The 18,200-nt window shown below is 35.3% G+C and overlaps 1 protein-coding gene across 2 annotated transcripts in view; it reads right to left on the bottom strand.

Annotated features, from left to right (window-relative positions):
* Nucleotides 1-18,200, bottom strand: part of LOC148952726 (uncharacterized) — a 79,926-nt gene that overhangs the window by 22,016 nt on the left and 39,710 nt on the right. Inside the window, exon 1 of one of the 2 annotated variants that reach the window (XM_089088058.1) lies at nt 11,735-11,760. The exons of the other annotated variant lie outside the window; for it this stretch is intronic. Coding sequence (XP_088944184.1) covers nt 11,735-11,748 — 14 coding nt within the window. The 5' untranslated portion in view covers nt 11,749-11,760. Of the gene's footprint in view, nt 1-11,734; nt 11,761-18,200 lie in introns of those variants that run through there. 2 annotated transcript variants of the gene reach the window in all.

The following is an 18,200-nucleotide window of genomic DNA, read 5'->3' as shown; positions in this document are numbered from 1 at the left end:
ACTTAAAAACGGACAGAAAATATATTTTTACGTGAAAACAACTTCAACAGTACCCAACCCCCCCACCGCGATCAGAAATTAAATTATACAAAAAAGTTTCTTCAACTGAAAGTAAGGAGCAACATCAAAACTTAAAAACGGACAGAAAATAGAGGCTGTGTGTTTTTTTTTCTGAACTTTCTGAGGGAGGAGAGGGTAACTATTTATTTTAAGAAATTAGTTTACGAGTAGAAAAATGCTTCACTACAGATAAAGCTACTGTGTTTTTTTGTTTTTTTTTTCTGAACTTTCTGACGGAGGAGGACGGGGTAACTATTTAGTTTAAGAAATTAGTTTACGAGTAGAAAAATGCTTCACGTATTTTTAAGTGAAAACAACTTTAACCGAGCCAAGCTCCCCGCGATCAGAAATTAAATTATAAAAAAAAGTTTCTTCAATTGAAAGTAAGGAGCAACATCAAAACTTAAAAACGGAAAGAAAATAGATTTTTACATGAAAACAACTTCAACCGTGCCCAACCCCCCGCGATCAGAAATTAAACTATAAAAAAGTTTCTTCACCTCTTGAATACACAATACCGAAATTTCATTCAACTTTCATGTAAGAAAAAAGTTAGCATATCAAACGTTTAGAATGTCTATTAAAACATTGGAGATGTATGAAAAGGAATTTACATACATCTATTTTCATACACATGGTATAACATTTTTATATAAACGGTTAATAATAAAAAAAATAGTTTGGGAAAAGAGAAAAAAAAAAAAACCTAAAATAATGTCTCGAAGTCATTTTAAAAACTAATATCAGTGGGCGGTTAATTTTGTGTGTGTGTGTTTAATTTTTTTTGGGTGTGTTCGTTTTTTGGTTTGTGTAATTGTGTTTGTGTGTGTGTTAGTTTGTGTGTGTGTGTGTGTGAGTGTAAGTTTTTATGTGTGTGTGTAAGTTTCTGTGTGTGTGTGTGTGTATTGTATTTGACCATAAACTCTAGTTTCCTATAAGAAAATTATGGAAAATACAATTCTATCGTTCAAATGTGAAACTTAGTTCCATTCTCTGGTTCAAATGTAGAAAAACCCGTGTCAGTAACGATTCTATTTGAACTTTCTCCAAGTTGATCAATCAAATGTTAAACTTAGGTCCATTCTCTGGTTCAAATGTAGAAAAAACCGTGTGGGTGAGTTGAAATAAAATTTTTTTTTAACAAGAAATGACTGGGAAGTGTTTTGGGGGAGATGGCTTGATTAACAGAAGGATGTATTAGTGAAGTTACACTGGAGACCGACAATTTCTTCAAAGTCAAGGCTATAAGAAAAAAAAAGTTCCGAATATTTTTGTCGGTTTGTAGCTTACGCACTAATATCAATATCAGTAATGATTCTATTTGAACTTTCTCCAAGTTGATCAAATTGGTCTCTAAATGGTTCATGATAAAAAATAGTTTGAGACAAGAAAAAAAATTAAAATAATGTCATGAAATCACTTTCAACACTCAGAGAAGTGTTTTCTTTGTGTAATTTTTTGTGTGTGTTTTTGTAAGTGTGTGTGTGTCTGTGTTTAAGTTTTTTTTTGTGTGTTTAAGTATTTCGTGTTTTTTTAATTTTTTTTTTTTTTTTGTGCGTGAGTTTTTATGTGTGTGTAAGTTTTTTTGTGTGTGTGTGTAAGTTTTTGTTTGTGTGTGTGTAAGTTTTTGTTTGTGTGTGTAAGTTTTTGTGTGTGTGTAAGTTTTTGTGTGTGTGTAAGTTTTTGTGTGTGTGTAAGTTTTTGTGGGTGTGTATATTTTTGTGTTTGTGTAGGTTTTTGTGTGTGTGTGTAAGTTTGTGTTTGTATGTAAGTTCTTATGTGTGTGTAAGTTTCTGTGTGTGTGTGTGTGTGGAGTTTTTGAATGTGTGTATTAAAAATATTTTTGTTCTATCGACCTAGTGGTACCAAAATATCCTAAGAGGGCTCATTTGACTGGAAATTAAAAGTTCTAGTGCCATTTTTAAGCGACCAAAAAGATTGGTTGGTAACTACGCCTCCTCTCACGCCTCTTTTTTCCGTAATAGAGCAGACAAAATTTGACACAACACACAAACAGAGTCATAGTGAGAGATATCCAAAAAGTTGGGTTGATCTAGGTTCACTTAGAGTGGCGCGCCCCTCTCAGTGAACCTAGATCAACCCAACTTTTTGGATATCTCTCTCACTATGACTTTGTTTGTGTGTCGTGTCAAATTTTGTCTGCTCGATTACGGAAAAAAGAGGTGTGAGAGGTGGCGTAGTTACCATCCAATATTTTTGGTCACTTAAAAATGGCACTAGAACTTTTAATTTCCAGTCAAATGAGCCCTCTTAGGATATTTTGGTACCACTAGGTTGATAGACCCAAAATATTTTGAATACACACACTCAAAAACTCACACACACAAACACAAACAGAAACTTACACACACATAAAAAATTACACACACACACACACACACACACACACAAACTAACACATACACACAAAAACTTACACAAAACAACAAACTTACACACCCAAAAAAACTTACACACACACAAAAATTAACACACACACAAAAACTAACACACACACAAAAACTAACACACACACACAAAACTTACACAGACACACACAAAAAAACTAACACACACACAAAAAAAAAATTACAAAAAAAAAAAAACTCAAAAACAAAAAAAAAAAAATATAAAACAAAAAAAAAAACTTACAAAAACAAAAAAAACTTACACACACACACACACAACTAACAAAACCCCCCACAAAAAATAAAAAAAAAAAACGAAAACACTTCTCTGAGTGTTGAAAGTGATTTCATGACATTATTTTAATTTTTTTTCTTGTCTCAAACTATTTTTTATCATGAACCATTTAGAGACCAATTTGATCAACTTGGAGAAAGTTCAAATAGAATCATTACTGATATTGATATTAGTGCGTAAGCTACAAACCGACAAAAATATTCGGAACTTTTTTTTTCTTATAGCCTTGACTTTGAATACATTGTCGCCCTCCACTATAACTTCGCTAATACATCCTTCTGTCAATCAAGCCATCTCCTCCAAAACACTTTTCAGTCATTTCTTGTTAAAAAAAATTTTTTATTTCAACTCACTCACACGGGTTTTTCTACATTTGAACCAGAGAATGGACCTAAGTTTCACATTTGATTGATCAACTTGGAGAAAGTTCAAATAGAATCGTTACTGACACGGGTTTTTCTACATTTGAACCAGAGAATGGAACTAAGTTTCACATTTGAACGATAGAATTGTATTTTCCATAATTTTCTTATAGGAAACTAGAGTTTATGGTCAAAAACCATACACACACACACACACAGAAACTTACACACGCACACATAAAAACTCACACGCACACACAAACACAAACTTATACACACACACACAAAACTTACACACACACAAAAACGTACACACACACAAAAAATTACACACACACACACACAAATTTACCCGCCCACATATATGAATTTTGAATTGATTTCAAGACATTTTTTTTGGTTTTTTTGTTTTTTTTTCTTGTCCCAAACTATTTTTTTTATTATGAAACTTTAATATAACAATGTTATCCCATGTGTCTGACAATAGATGTATGCGAATTCCTTTTCATACATCTCCAATGTTTTAATAGACATTCTAAACGTTTGATATGCTAACTATTTTCTTACATGAAAGTTGAATGAAATTTTGGTATCGTCTATTCAAGAGGCGAAGAAACTTTTTTATAGTTTAATTTCTGATCACAGGGGGCTGGGCTCGGTTGAAGTTGTTTTCACGCAAAAATCAATTTTCTTTAATTTTTTTACTTTTAATGTTGCGCCTTACTTTCACTTGAAGAAACTTGTTTTTATAATTTAATTTCTGATCGCGGGGAGCTGGGCACGGTTGAAGTTGTTTTTACGTAAAAATACGTGAAGCATTTTTCTACTCGTAAACTAATTTCTTAAACTAAATAGTTACCCCGTCCTCCTCCGTTAGAAAGTGCAGAAAAAAAAACAAAAAAACACAATAGCCTTATCTGTAGTTAATCATTTTTCTACTCGTAAACTAATTTATTAAAATAAATAGTTACCCTCTCCTCCCACAGAAAGTTCAGAAAAAAAAACACACAGCCTCTATTTTCTGTCCATTTTTAAGTTTTGATGTTGCTCCTTACTTTCACTTGAAGAAACTTTTTTTATAATTTAATTTCTGATCGCGGTGGGGGTTGGGCACTGTTGAAGTTGTTTTCACGTAAAAATCTATTTTCTGTCCGTTTTTAAGTTTTGATGTTGCTCCTTACTTTCAGTTGAAGAAACTTTTTCATAATTTAATTTCTGAGCGCGGGGGGCTGGGCACTGTTGAAGTTGTTTTCACGTACAAATCTATTTTCTGTCCGTTTTTAAGTTTTGATGTTGCTCCTTACTTTCAGTTGATTTGGGAGCTTGGAGGACCTTTGAGGACCGGTGGCTTCCTTCGGGGTTGGGGTGGGGGGGGGGGGTCGGAGCCCTTTGGGGTTGAGGTAGGGGACCTCACAACACTGTTCAAATGGAACTTGTGTATTATAAGGACCACCGAGTTTCACCCTCAAATCCTCTTCTAAAATCATCTTGGGGTTGTGGTAAGGGACCTCACAACACTGTTCAAATGGAACGTGTGTATTATAACGACCACAGAGTTTCACCCTCAAGTCCTCTTCTAAAATCATCTTTTAAATCATCTTTTAAAATGTCTCTAACTGTTTCACCGAAATAATTCCCTAAAATAATAATTTGTTCTGAAAAGATATAATAAAGCCTTTAAAAGTATTATAATGGGGAATTCAGGAGCCATTGGCGCGCCGGGGGCCCTTTGGGAGCCCAGAGAACCTTTAAGGACCGGGGGCTTCCTTCTGTGTTGGGGTGGGGGATCGGAGCCCTGTGGGGTTGTGGTAAGGGACCTCACAACACTGTTCAAATGGAAGTTGTGTATTATAACGACCAAAGAGTTTCACTCTCAAATCCTCTTCTAAAATCATCTTTTAAAATGTCTCTAACTGTTTTACCGAAATAATTCCCTAAAATAATAATTTGTTCTGAAAAGATATAATAAAGCCTTAAAAAGTATTATAATGGAGGCTTAGGAGTCTTTGGGGCACCGGGTGGTCACACAAAATCAGAAAAAATGTTCAATGTTCCATTAGTACCTACGCAATAAGATTAAAAATGAAGATATTTATGCAGAGTTTCAACTAGCTATGGCTAAGTTTGCTAAAAGATCAGTTATTTTCTTGCGAAAACACACAAAATCAGAAAAAATATTCAATGTTCCTTTAGTACCTACGCAATTAGATTAAAAATGAAGATATTTATGCAGAGTTTCAACCAGCTATGGCTAAGTTTGCTAAAGACCAGCTATTTTCTTGCGAAAACACACAAAATCAGAAAAAATATTCAATGTTCCTTTAGTACCTACGCAATTAGACTAAGTCATCGCCCAGTTAACACTAAGATGTAAATTGAGTAACCCTCTCACAATAACGAACCAAACCAGATTATACCCACCTAACCAGATCAAAAAATGGCGCTCACACTAACTTGATTAGTAATTGGATTCAGATATACTACGAACGGACTTTCAGTCCTACATTCACGGGTTTCTGCAAAGTGTTATGGGCTTCATTGAAAAAATACCAGTTTAAAAAAAAATAATAAACATGTATCCCGGGTTTTTTAATTGAGTACATTATAGCTTGGCAAGTTTTTTAAAAAACCGACCAATCAAGTTATCATATGGAGTGAGCACCAAGCTTTCTCTAATCGATTGACACACAAAAAATGGGTGTCACAATAGAAAACCTGTCTGCCAACCCATGTAGAGTTCATAGTAATAGGTCATTGGCCCGTGGCAAGACATATTACGCAATCACGTTCAGAATATATACATGCATTACTACTAATGGGAACGTAAAATTTTTATTGTTTTGCTGTCTTTATAAACTATTCCTATTTTATTTGTCAAACTAAAACATTCTCTTAACCCCCTCCCCTCATCCCTACCAGTGTACGTCCAATAATCAATCCACCTTATAGCCCCTAAGAGCAGATGTTGACCCTTTTTCTGGAAGAACTGAGGCGCGTGATTTTGCAGGAACATACATATTTAAGCGGTGCGTTTTGCGCAAGTTTCTTTGCTTTCACAATATATGATTTCGACAGTTTTATGGATTTTAGATTTAGCCTCGTGACAAAAGACTAGGTAAGCGTGGAACGTTATGCTTAGCATCAGAGCCATTCAAAAGGGGGGGGGCAACCAGGGCAGCTATCCGGGCGCAATAGCTGGGGGTTGCCCACTTTGATCAAATTTATCACTTCAATTCGACATTTTTTACTTGTATTTGAGTCGGGAGGGGAACGCTGTAATTAATTTTTTTACAGGCACCACCAGCCCTAGGAACAGCTCTACTTAAATAATGTAATTTAACCCCTTAGCATAGAAACTTACGTGCATAGTTTGAAAGTCTCTTAAGTAAGTGATCCTTATATTTCATACCATATCTAATATGACTAAAGTAGGTTATTTCTTAAATTTTTGGATTTCCTATTTGCTCCTCGTCGAATATGCCAGTGATATATACATTACTTGATTCATATCTAACTTATATTAAATAAAAAGAAATCAACTGAAAGTAAGTAAGGAGTAACATTAAAACTTAAAACGAACAGAAATTATTAAGCATATGAAGGGGATTGCCTCCTCCTCAACAACTCGCTCTTTACGCTATTTTTTTTAGTACTTTTGAAAAAAAACTTTTTACTGTTCCAATTAAACGACCATTGTGTTTCTGGAATTGTGCTTATAGAATTGGGAAAAAAGTACAAGTGTAGCGTAAAGAGCGAGGTATTGAGGAGGAGGCATCATGCCTCATAAACATGATAATTTCTGTTTGTTTTAAGTTTTAATGTTGCTCTTTACTTTCAGTTGAAAAACTTGTTGTTGTTTTTTTACTTAATTTCTGAACGTTTTTTAGATAGTCCCTGCAAACCTGGACCCACCTCCACGGAGAAATACCCTCCCAAGGATATATCCTCTAGACAATTCAATCCTGGTGAAAATTTACCCTGGACAATTATCCTTAACTACTCCACTCGTAAAATTGAGACAGATAAGAGAAAGCAAGACATATGAAAAAAATTTTGTATAGGAACTCTGGCAAATTCCCCAAGTATAGAATTTCCTCTGACAAGTTCACCCCCCAGTAATTTCCCTCAACATGGAAAGTTCCTCCCTGAAAAAAATAACAGCAGAAAATTCGTCTTCCCACCCTAAAATGTATGCATGCTTCCCAATAAGAAATACTATGCTTAAAGAATGGTCAATTTTTATAACTTAAAGATCTTTCCCTTGGGGCTGTGGGGGGTGGGTGTGTCATGTTTTATCTAAACGCATATTTATTAGATCTTTCAACTATGATGAACAAAATGGCTATCTCAAAACCTTAATCGGACGATTTTGGGGAAAAAGAGGTGGGGGAGGGGGCCTAGTTGCCCTATAATCTTTTCGGTTGCTTAAAAAGGGCACTAGAAATTTAAATTTTTGTTAGAATGAGCCATCTCACAATATTCTAGGAACAGTGGGTCCATACGATCACCCCTTGAAAAAAACAAACAAACAAATGAACACGCACCCGTAATCACTCTTCTGGCAAAAAATACAAAACTCCACATTTTTGCAGATAGAAGCTTCAAAACTCTACAACAAGGTTCTCTGATATGCTGAAGCTGATGGTAATGTTTTCATTAAGATTCTATGACTTTTAAACGGTGTTCCTTTTTTCGAAAATAAGGCAAATTTTCTCAGGCTCGTTACCTTTGATGGGTAAAACTAAAATCAATGAATTTTATATATTTGAAATCAGCATAAAAACCTGATTCTTTTGATATATCTATTGGTATTAAAATTTAGTTTTTTAGAATTTCGGTTACTATTGAGCCGGGTCGCTCATTACTTACACTTCGTTGCCACGAACTGTCTGAAAGTTGCACATTTTTCAGAGGAAAATTCAAGAAAGATTAGAAAAGCCTATATTTCATGCCCCATTTTAACAAAGCTAACGTTAGCCTTTTTTGTGTCATCGCCCAAGTTAGACAAAAAAAAATATGCCAGGTTTACTGTTTTATATTAAAAAAAAAAACTAAACATGATCAAAGTTGATTTAAAAAGAACAAAGTTTTTTCTGATGGAAGTAAATAGTAAAATTAAAACTTAAAATGAACAACAATGGTAAAGGTTAAGAATAGCAGCTCTCCAGCGCAAAAAAGAGAGACATTTTTAGATTACTAATTTTACGCTCATTTTATAGTTTGATAAATTTTTTTGACAATTCGTCCCCAGCCCCCCCCCCCTCTAATGGTCTCATATAGCCCTAGGCTGTATAAAAAGAGAGTAACCAAAAAATGACGTAATTCTTACTTTGTAATATGTAATAAGTATCATTGAATCATACCTTTTTTTTCCCATTCTTATCTTGTTTTTCAATCAGTTTTCGGCAATTATTATCTTAGTTTTTGCTGTGGTGCTCAATCCCGGTAGTATCAATTGTATATATAGATTTTTTTTTCTTAGGTTTAGATTTTATTTAATTTTAGGTTTTATAGTTTATGTTAGATTTTATTTTTGTTCTTAGCGTTGAAGACGCCTTATTTTATAGAGGCGAAATATCCGCATCGTTTTGGTTTATCTTTTGCTTCTGCTGGCCGTAGTCTCGTTTGTTTTCTTTATCTTGTAATTCTTTTTCTCTCTTTGTTTTTGTAATTAACTAATTAATTTATTGTATAACCCATAAAAATACAAGGTATGACAAAGGAGTATAACAAAAGGAAAAAAAATGAAAACAAAAGCACATACAAAAAGTAATATTTTGTATGTGCTAATTATAGTACTATTATTATTATTATTATGTTATGATCTTTCGGTTTTTTGTTGTTGTTTTTTTGTTTTTTTTTGTTATGATGGGGTGGAAGTCTCTGGGCTGAGTTGGTTATTTTGTTTTGTGTGGTTTTTACCATGTGTGCGGCATCTTACCTGGCTTGCTTTCGGCGGATTTTTTATGGTTGGCAACAGTTTGTCTCCAATATTACTGATATTTAGGTATGTGTTTTTTTCTTTTTTTCTCTACTTTTCCGGGCCATAGAGCCCTGTGGGGGGAATATGTTGTAGCGTTTTTTTCCTTTCTTCTCTTTATTGTGTTAATTATATGTGGAAGGTTTTTTTCCTTTTATTGAGTTCGTTTATTGTTTAATAAAATGAACTCTAAACTCTGGAGCAAATACGTACAAACTAAAACTCAAATAAGCCAAACAATTCGGAAAAGCAAGCCACTCAAAGGGTTGTAAGCCTCTTTAAATAAAACATACAAGTAAATATAATGTAAACATGATAATAACCCAGCAAAAAAAGGAAACTAGCATTAAAAAAAAAATTCATTCCAAAGGTGGTTCGACGGACAATCTGTAAGACTGGAAAAAAGCCTATCTGCAGCATCAAGAGGATCCGCCAAGCTGTATCTCTCCGGCAGTCTACCATTCCTAGTCCAAGGAGGGACCCGAATAAGGAACTTTAAATATAAAATGGTTCTGTATGATCTTTATCCTTTTCTTATTCATGCACACACGGAAGAATCCACTCTAGAGGACCAATATATCAAAGGCATTTGGATGACTCCCTTAGATCCTTCAAAAGATTATATTTGATTTTAAAGTATTGATTTGTCTATTATATTACATGTCTATAGGGACAATGTAATTGTATTATATTACTATTATATTATTTTTCTATAGGAGCATAGAAATCCTTACATATCTCGCAGAAAATAAATGACTGATATATAAGGGCCCCAATAGTCTTTCTCCGGCCAAATTATCGATCTAGTCTGTAACACTACCTGGACACCCTCAATTGTCTACAAAATAATAATCTAAAAATCTTAAGAAAAAGCGAATTCAAATATTTAAAAAATTATAAAGTACTATATTTTTCTAATGTAAAAACAGACTAATGTTCTTTTTATTTCCACTCTAGAAAAATCATGTATTGTTCATGTTTTCAATAAAGCGCTTGTTTTTCAAAATCCAACATTCATAGAGGAATATCATGATTTTTTTTCTTAATTTTATAGATATGTACTGTATAGGCGTCAGAGCAGTGATTTTCCTTCTTTTTAGGTTCCAACTTTGTTCCCATCAGAATAGCTTTTTTTTTAATTAATAACTGTATAAGTTTGGTTTCTTAATGATTAAGCCATAAAAAGATGTATTTTCTACATCAAATTTCCGGATGATCTGTCGTAGGTCGGCGATTATTTTTGCCTGTATAGTTTGCAGGTCACACCCCCTACCGACGGCAAGTATTTCTTTTTAGCGAAACTTCCATTATTTGATTTAGCCATGTATTGCCGTGTGTTTAATGTAAGCCGGAGTTGTCTAGGGGTTGAGCTACAAAAAACTTTCGGGAAGTTATTTTATCCAAAAAAATTTGGCTCAAGTCATTATTGAGCTTCCGATCATAATCATAATCGCATTTACCATTCTGCATTACATTAAAATAATTATAATATAATAAACAAATCACTACTTAAAAATCAAGTACAACCTTTTGAAAGATCTGAGACAGCTATGCAAATGCATTTGATATATGGGTCCTCTGAAGTGGATTCTGCCATGTGTGCATGGATAAGAAAAAGATAAAGATCATCCAGAAGCATTACAAAAACAAAGAGAGAAAAAAAATCTCAAGATAGAGAAATAAACTGGACTACGGTCAGTAGAAGGAAAAGACAAAAACTAAAACGACGCAGATATTTCTTCTATATAAAACAGGCTGTCTTAAACGCAAGAGCAAAGACAAAATCTAAAATTAAATAAGATTTAAAACTAATAAATGAAAAAAAAACTAATATCTATATATACAATTGAAGGCACACAGGGTGTCGATAATAGTCGACATTTCTGATGCCGAATCTTATTTTTCCTGGTAGCAGGTAGAAAGTCTGTCGCCGTATGACAGCCGTATTGACAGTGCCGTATGAAAAAAGTTTGACTCTTCCTCACAACTCTATTTTTTTAAACAGTAAAAAACTTTAGCATAAAGAATGAGACGTTGAAGAGGGGACAGCCCCTTTCATATACGGAATAATTTCTGTTCGTTTTAAGTTTTAATGTCGCTCCTTACTTTCAGTTAAAAACAATTTGTTTTTTTATTTAATTTTGTAATAAGCCAATATTGTTTTGTTCAAACAATCTGCTAAATTCGTACTTTACCTGGTGTAAAAATGGAAGTTTTAGCCTACTCGAAAACTAACGTATACTCTGTTTTTTTTTTTTTAACTTTTGTTTTTTCAGTATTTCTCGAAGACTTCGCTTCAAGGCCCTGAGAAATGAGGACTTTGGTACATACTTCCCGCGTTTATAAGGAACTGAACCGGCTTCTAATTTCTTAGCATCTCAATTATGTAGGGGAAAAATTTGTCCTGCATCTCTCCGTGGGTATTTTTTTCAGGTAAAAACAGGGCTATTTGTTCAAAAACCGAACGAGAAAGGCATGGTCTATGACGGGGGATTTGACTAGGGAAAAGAGAATTTGACTGGAGCTATGGAGGACAGTTTTGATGAAATACAAGGTTATTCTTGTTCGGTAAGTTTGCTGATCATGAAACATAGGTGATTTGACAATCCTGATTATGCCTCAAACTTACCGAATCACTGCCATTTTTTTATCTGTTTCTGCTTAACCTCAAGATCAAGAACTAAGAACATTAGAATGATTTCATGATGTAAAAACCGACTTTATAATAAAACCTTTTAGCTCCACATGAATCAGCAAAATCGTGATGGAAGCCGATGCGTCTAGTATTCGAAACAGGGATTACCCATTTTGTAAACACGATTGTTTGCTAAGTCGTTAACCCTGATTCCGGGTTGATTGTTAAAAGACTAAATAATATCAAGGTCAAAGTAAAACAGTGTATTGTGTTTCTATTTTGGATTATCAGTAACTCCTTTACATGGCTGTTATCAGTTATAAGTCTTGTTTTATTTAGGTATAACACCAGTGTGGTCTAACCTAAGTCTATCCCCTAAATTTTTGAGCATTTATTGATAGGTTCTTAGCGAAGGGGGAGTCCAAATTTTGATTAATTAATAACAGACGGGTTTGCTCCTATGTCTCCTGTTAAAAAAATTGCCTTTGACAATCATCCTCATACTAAGACGACCTCTAGATTATTAATTTAAAAAAAACAAAGTTATTCCAAGTGCAATAAATGGTGATATCGAACCCTAAAGTTAACAAACAATTTTATTCCACAGGCTATCTAACATATATGAACGAGACAAATAGAAACGAGTCAACAGGCGACATTTGCATATGTTTGTAGGATTACACAAAACAAGAACTTTACTGAAAGCACAAAAGCCAAGTATAAAAAACAAGAATATTGATTTAGCAGCCAAAAGTAAATACGTAGCTTCACAACAGCAAATTAACCTGTAACGCTTTTCATAGTCCTATAGGAACTGTGATATCAGTAACTTTCAGTATAGCTTATAATTAAAATTTTACAACAATTATCCGAAATTGAAATTAAAATGATCCAAAACAACACTCAATCATTGAACTGAGCTCATTTTGCAGAAGTGATGCCAAATTATACAAAATAAACAAATAAAAAAAACAATCTAAAAATGCTTTAATTTTATACTGTTAAAAGTGGCCTTTAAAGGTTTACTTTTACTGTATCAAAACTCCTATGTTGTTTTGTGTTTTCAGTAAAGCGCTAGTTTTCTGTAATCCTACAAACATAGGGAAATATCACCAGTTGATTTCTTAGTTTTATTGATATATGATAATATATCAAATTACATAGGCTGTGAAGTAATAATTTTTGGTCGTTTTAAGCTTAAACTTCGCTCTTTACTTCCCTCGGAAAAATTTTGTTTTTTTAAATTAATCTATGCTCGTTTTGATTAAAATTCAATTTTAATCAATTCAATCAATTTAATCAATTTAATTAATTTAATAATTTAATCAATTTAATCAATTTAAAATTCAAAAAACTGCAATTATCTCTTTTATTTATGGGAAGTATAAATAAATAACTCTTTTATTTTTATTATAGGCGTTTATTGGAAAGTGGGGGGACTTAAAAAAGCCCCCCTTGCGGGTAAGTCATTGTTTTGTGACTTTACATTGAGATTTAATTACGCTTGGAACTACGATGGCTGAAAGTGAAAAAATTATTTCGAATCCGTTACTTAATTGTGTAACGAGAGCACTTACAGATGGAATAAAATTGGAGTGTATCGTAAAAGCGTGGGTTGTTTTCTATACACATGAAGATGTTATAAAGGCAAAGCGAATCCTTCATACTGAGTTGAATATTACGAATCGTCTTGTGACCTACTCTAAAGATGAAGACAACATCATTGAAATATGCAAAATTCTAGTTTCAGCTGCAAAAAATAATGTGAGCATGCCAAACTTTGTCATCTTTAACCCCTTCTCGGTTTCGGTCATCGGAGATGCGGTGAATGCAACAGTTACTACCAAAATAAATGAACTCTCTCGGAAGCTTGATAATTTTTTAGCCACCCAGTCCACTCCAGCCACCAGTGTTTTCACAAGCAGTCGTAGTGCACCTGAAACGTCCAAGCCCAGAAACTCTGCCTATTCTGTTGTCTTGAAAAATCCCCCCAAGGAGCTCAATGGCCCAAATGACCAGAAAGCTTTCATAGACAGTTTCTGTAAAAATACAAATGACATTAGTGAACTTCGCAAATCTGCAAACGAATGGAAGCTTGTGGTCAGGTCGAAAGCTGCAGCAGCGAAAATCGTTGAGAAAGCGAAATCTTCCAAGCCCGATCTCAAAATCACGGTTCGAGAACCCCTGCACATAGCTGTGCTTCGAAATGTCCCTGAGGATATAAACTGTGAAGGACTAAAAAATCTAATCCCGAATAGTACGAAGACTGAACAGTGCGGAAAATCCCGTTCTTTCAAAGTGTATTTTGACACTTTCAGTGAGCTCCAACAATTTCTGAGTGTTTCGGTGATTATCGGCTACGAGCGTCTACCTGCTGATCCGTTTAAGTTCTTGCCAAGACGAAGCTATAACTGTCATAAAATCGGTCATCTCGCTTCCCAGTGTACGGCTAAACCTTTATGCTCTAGATGTGCCTCAAGTGAACATCGTTCTACGCGAGATGAACCATGCAGACAGCCGACATTCTGTTTTGAATACAAAACCGGTAGTCATACGTATTACGGTGTATAATATCTCTCAAACAGTTATCCACAAAAAAAATGGAATATGAAGCGGCTGCAGTTACATGTTTATCGTGGAATGTTCGTGGCTCGTTTACGAATAAAATTACGATCTCAGAACTAATACTTGAGCGAAATGAAGTTGTTTGTTTACAAGAACATTTCTTCACAAGCCACAGTAAAAGTATTCTTAGTTTTAACAGTTCAGTATCGGTTTATTCTGTTTCAGCGAAGCAGCTAAGTGGAAAAGGGCGACCCTCCGGTGGTATTGCCACTTTTGTTCGTTCGACTCTAAGATCTAGTGTATTTGAAGTCAATGATAATTTTCTGGCTATTCGTATTGAGGGCTGTGTTTTTATTAATGTACATTTGCCTACAAATTACCATAATGAGCGTTCGGAGCGTGCTTTTAATTATTCTAGTGATAAGCTCGGCCAGTGTATTAACTGTATTAGATTCTTAAGCCTTCAATGCATATAAGTTGGCGACTTCAATTGCGACTTGAATGAACCGCTCTTATCTAGGTCTTTACGTCCTACGTTGTTGCTTAGTATTTTTGGAGACCAGTTTAACCTCAAGTGCAAAGATTTAAATTTTACACACGTACACACCTCAATGTCCACATCAGATCTCGATCACGTCGTTGCGTCCGCAAATCTCAGGATTTCGCCTGTCAAGGTTGTGCTTGATTTTCAGCTGTCTGATCACTTACCAATACAGTTTTCATCCAAGATTCCTTGCCATAGCTCAGATACACAAACGCAAACAACTTCGAAAACACCTCCTACGTCTCGCCGTGATTGGCGTAAAATTAACCCTGTTTTATTTCAAGAAGAAGCCGCCAGAGTCCTTAGTAAGATCCGTGTCCCTTTCCATCTTCTCTCTGTATTAACTGCTCTTTCAAGGGAGGAAACACAACTATCAGTTGACTTTTATTGGGCAGAAATTGGCCATACCCTTCGCTGTGCTGAAAAAGCTGCCGTCCCTGTAAGTAGACCCCGTCATCATTCCCTTCCTGGCTGGTCTGAAAATCCAGAGTTAGTTGATACCCATTCTAAGTCTAAATTTTGGCTTCAACTTTGGGTTTCTTGTGGACAACTCCGTTGGGGGGTAGTCAATTCAATCCGCCTGCTCACAAAAAGAAAATTCGCCAAGGAGCTAAAAGCTCACAGAAAAAAGATGATTGATATCGAATCCAAACGGGCCAAAATTAATCCTTCTCTCCTTTGGCGTTTTCTGTCCTCTAAAAGCGATGAGTCTTTATCCGCATCTGCTATACCTGATTCTGAATGGTACGCATATTATGGGTCAGAATTTTCGCCTCCTGACCCAGCCCTCAACGAAAGATACGAAGCTGAGTTGGACGACTTATTAGATAGTTGTCCTCGGAGTGATTATCTTGTAACGGAGGGAGCTGTATGCAAGGCCACCTCTCACTTAAAACCAAAACAATCTTTTGGAATTGATGGTAGCAGTGAACTCCATCTAAAAAGTGGTGGGCCCGCTCTCATTAGTCATTTAACCCTCCTGATGCAGATTACCCTCATTCAGGGTATTGTCCCAACCACTTTCTCAATTGGAGATCTTATCCCAATTCCTAAAAAAGTAAAAGTTACCATGCAATGCTCCTCTTTCCGTCCAATCACGGTTGGTACCTCTCTCTGCAAGTTATTCGAACTTTTATTCGTAGATGAGTTTGAAAAACTGTGTTGCAGTCCACCAAGACAATTCGGTTTCCAACGCAGCATTGGTTGTGCGGAAGCGCTCCATGTCGTTGCATATGCACTCCTGGATGCACACGAATCAGGAGAAAGTCTAGCGATCGGGGGCTTAGACCTGCAGAGAGCGTTTGATTCATTGATTCATGCGCTTATGTTGCTAAACTCAGCTAAAAGAGGAGTGAACTCAAATATCATCCGGGCTTTCAGTGATCTTTATTCTCGCCTTCGCGTGCGACTCAAGCTCCCTCCCGATAAAGGCCTTCCGCCAGCCCCACGGTCAGCTTTGATACCAGTCCATAAAGGTGCCCGTCAGGGAGCAGTTTTATCCCCCAATTTCTTAAACAATTACATTATTGAACCTCAAGATAGCTGTCCTTCATCATGCATTCTCAGTTCCATTGACATCTCCCTAGTATGCTATGCTGATGACACGCTGAATCTCAGCCGGATGCTTAACCGTCTTTAACAAATATTCTCATGTCTGCAGTCCAATTACGAGAATGTCGGTCTGAGATTTAACTCTTAAAAGTCGAAAGTCTTGCTTTATAATTGGAAGAATGACCCTCCTACTAATATCACACTAGGTGATTGCTCAGTAAAACCAGTTAATAAAATAGTATATCTGGGACTGCCAATAGGATCCTCATTACAGCACACCTGTTCCCTCCTGATCTCACATCTTGAATGGTGAATATCCAGCTCCTATGCTTCGATCGTAGAATCCACTCTGAGCTTTAACCGTCCACTACTGGCAAGTATTTACAACGCTACCGCTCTGCCACATATATTATATGTGACCCCTTTCTGGAATTTATTGGCAAACCGTGAAAAGTCTAAAATCCGCTCTTTATTTTTCCGTTTTGCCAAGTACCTACTAAAATTGCCACCTTGGACAAAAAATAGTTTTCTGAATTTGCTCTACAACCTAGCGGACCAAATCTAGCTCTTGAGACACTTATTAGCCGGCAAAAACCAAAACCAACAATTTTACAGCATGAGGGGGCAAGTTTGCTTGTTTAATTTTACCTCCTGTTTCCTTTTTTTTTTTTTTCTCCTTTCAAAAGTTGTTGTCTTTGTTGCTATTTTCGAAGAAGTTGTTTCTTCTGTTGTAATCTTTGAGTATGTTATCTTTCAGTTTCCAGTTTTCGTACTATTTTGTATACTATTTAAGAAGTTGTTGCTTTCGTTATTATTATTTTTTTTCTGTAGTATATTATCGTTTTGTTTCCTCTTTTCGCATTTTTGTATACTCTGTCATTGTACATTTATTGTATACGACGGGTTTTCAATATATATTATTATATTATATACTGAATAATCTCTGTTCGTTTTAATATCGGTTCTTAGTTTCGGTTGAAAACTTATTTTTTTATATAATTTCTGATCACCTCCAGTCTAGGGGAGATAAGACACCTCAACCCTTATTAACGAGCTGAACTAAAAAGCCGTACAAGAATTGAAGGGAAAAATAAGGTTAGAGTGGGAAAAAAAAATTCAAAGCAGTGTCGTTTCTTTTTGTAAAAAAAAAAAAAGGAAGAAATAGATATTTAATTCTTTATTTTGAAAAATTAAATTTAGCAGCCCTTAAGAAAGTAGCTCCAGGCGAGTTGCGACGACCCAAACGTTAACTGAGCGGACAGGTTTGTGTATCGACATACTTGCGGAAAACTTTGCTAGCTCAATAGAAATGTGCCTTTAGGCTTAGGGATTTATTTGACATGTCCCTAAATAAAAAGCTACTCATTGCTCAAAAAATGAATGGGAATTCCAAAAAAAGATCATTTCTTCTGTAGGTACTATATATGATATTATAAACTAAGTTTGTTTTCATTTCAACAATTTTGGGAAGAATTACCTGAATTCTCCTAGAGATTTATTTTCATTTGTCTTTCTTCCTCCTCGGATGCACAACCTTACGTATGGAAAGAATATTATGCTGGAATTGTCAAGTAAATAATTTGAATAAGCAACTATAACAATAAGTAATCCTTCTTTTAACATTCAGCATTGAGTGGTTCCAGAACCACATGCCTACACTTCTGCAACCACTAAGTGGCAGGGGGATGGGGTCAGGGGCGTAATTTGCTATGGGGCAGAGGGGGCAACTTCCCCTCCAAGACGCAACTCCCCCTCCAAGAACTCAGTTCTCCCCCACCCCCCTCCCTGCTGAGCTTTAGT

Source organism: Artemia sp. Qi Xiang Cuo, chromosome 4 (genome assembly GCF_049724085.1).
Source record: "Artemia sp. Qi Xiang Cuo chromosome 4, ASM4972408v1, whole genome shotgun sequence".
In the NCBI taxonomy this organism is placed as follows: Eukaryota; Metazoa; Arthropoda; class Branchiopoda; order Anostraca; family Artemiidae; genus Artemia; species Artemia sp. Qi Xiang Cuo.
The sequence above is the reverse complement of the archived record's forward strand: the minus strand, read 5'-3'. Positions and strand labels throughout refer to the sequence as shown.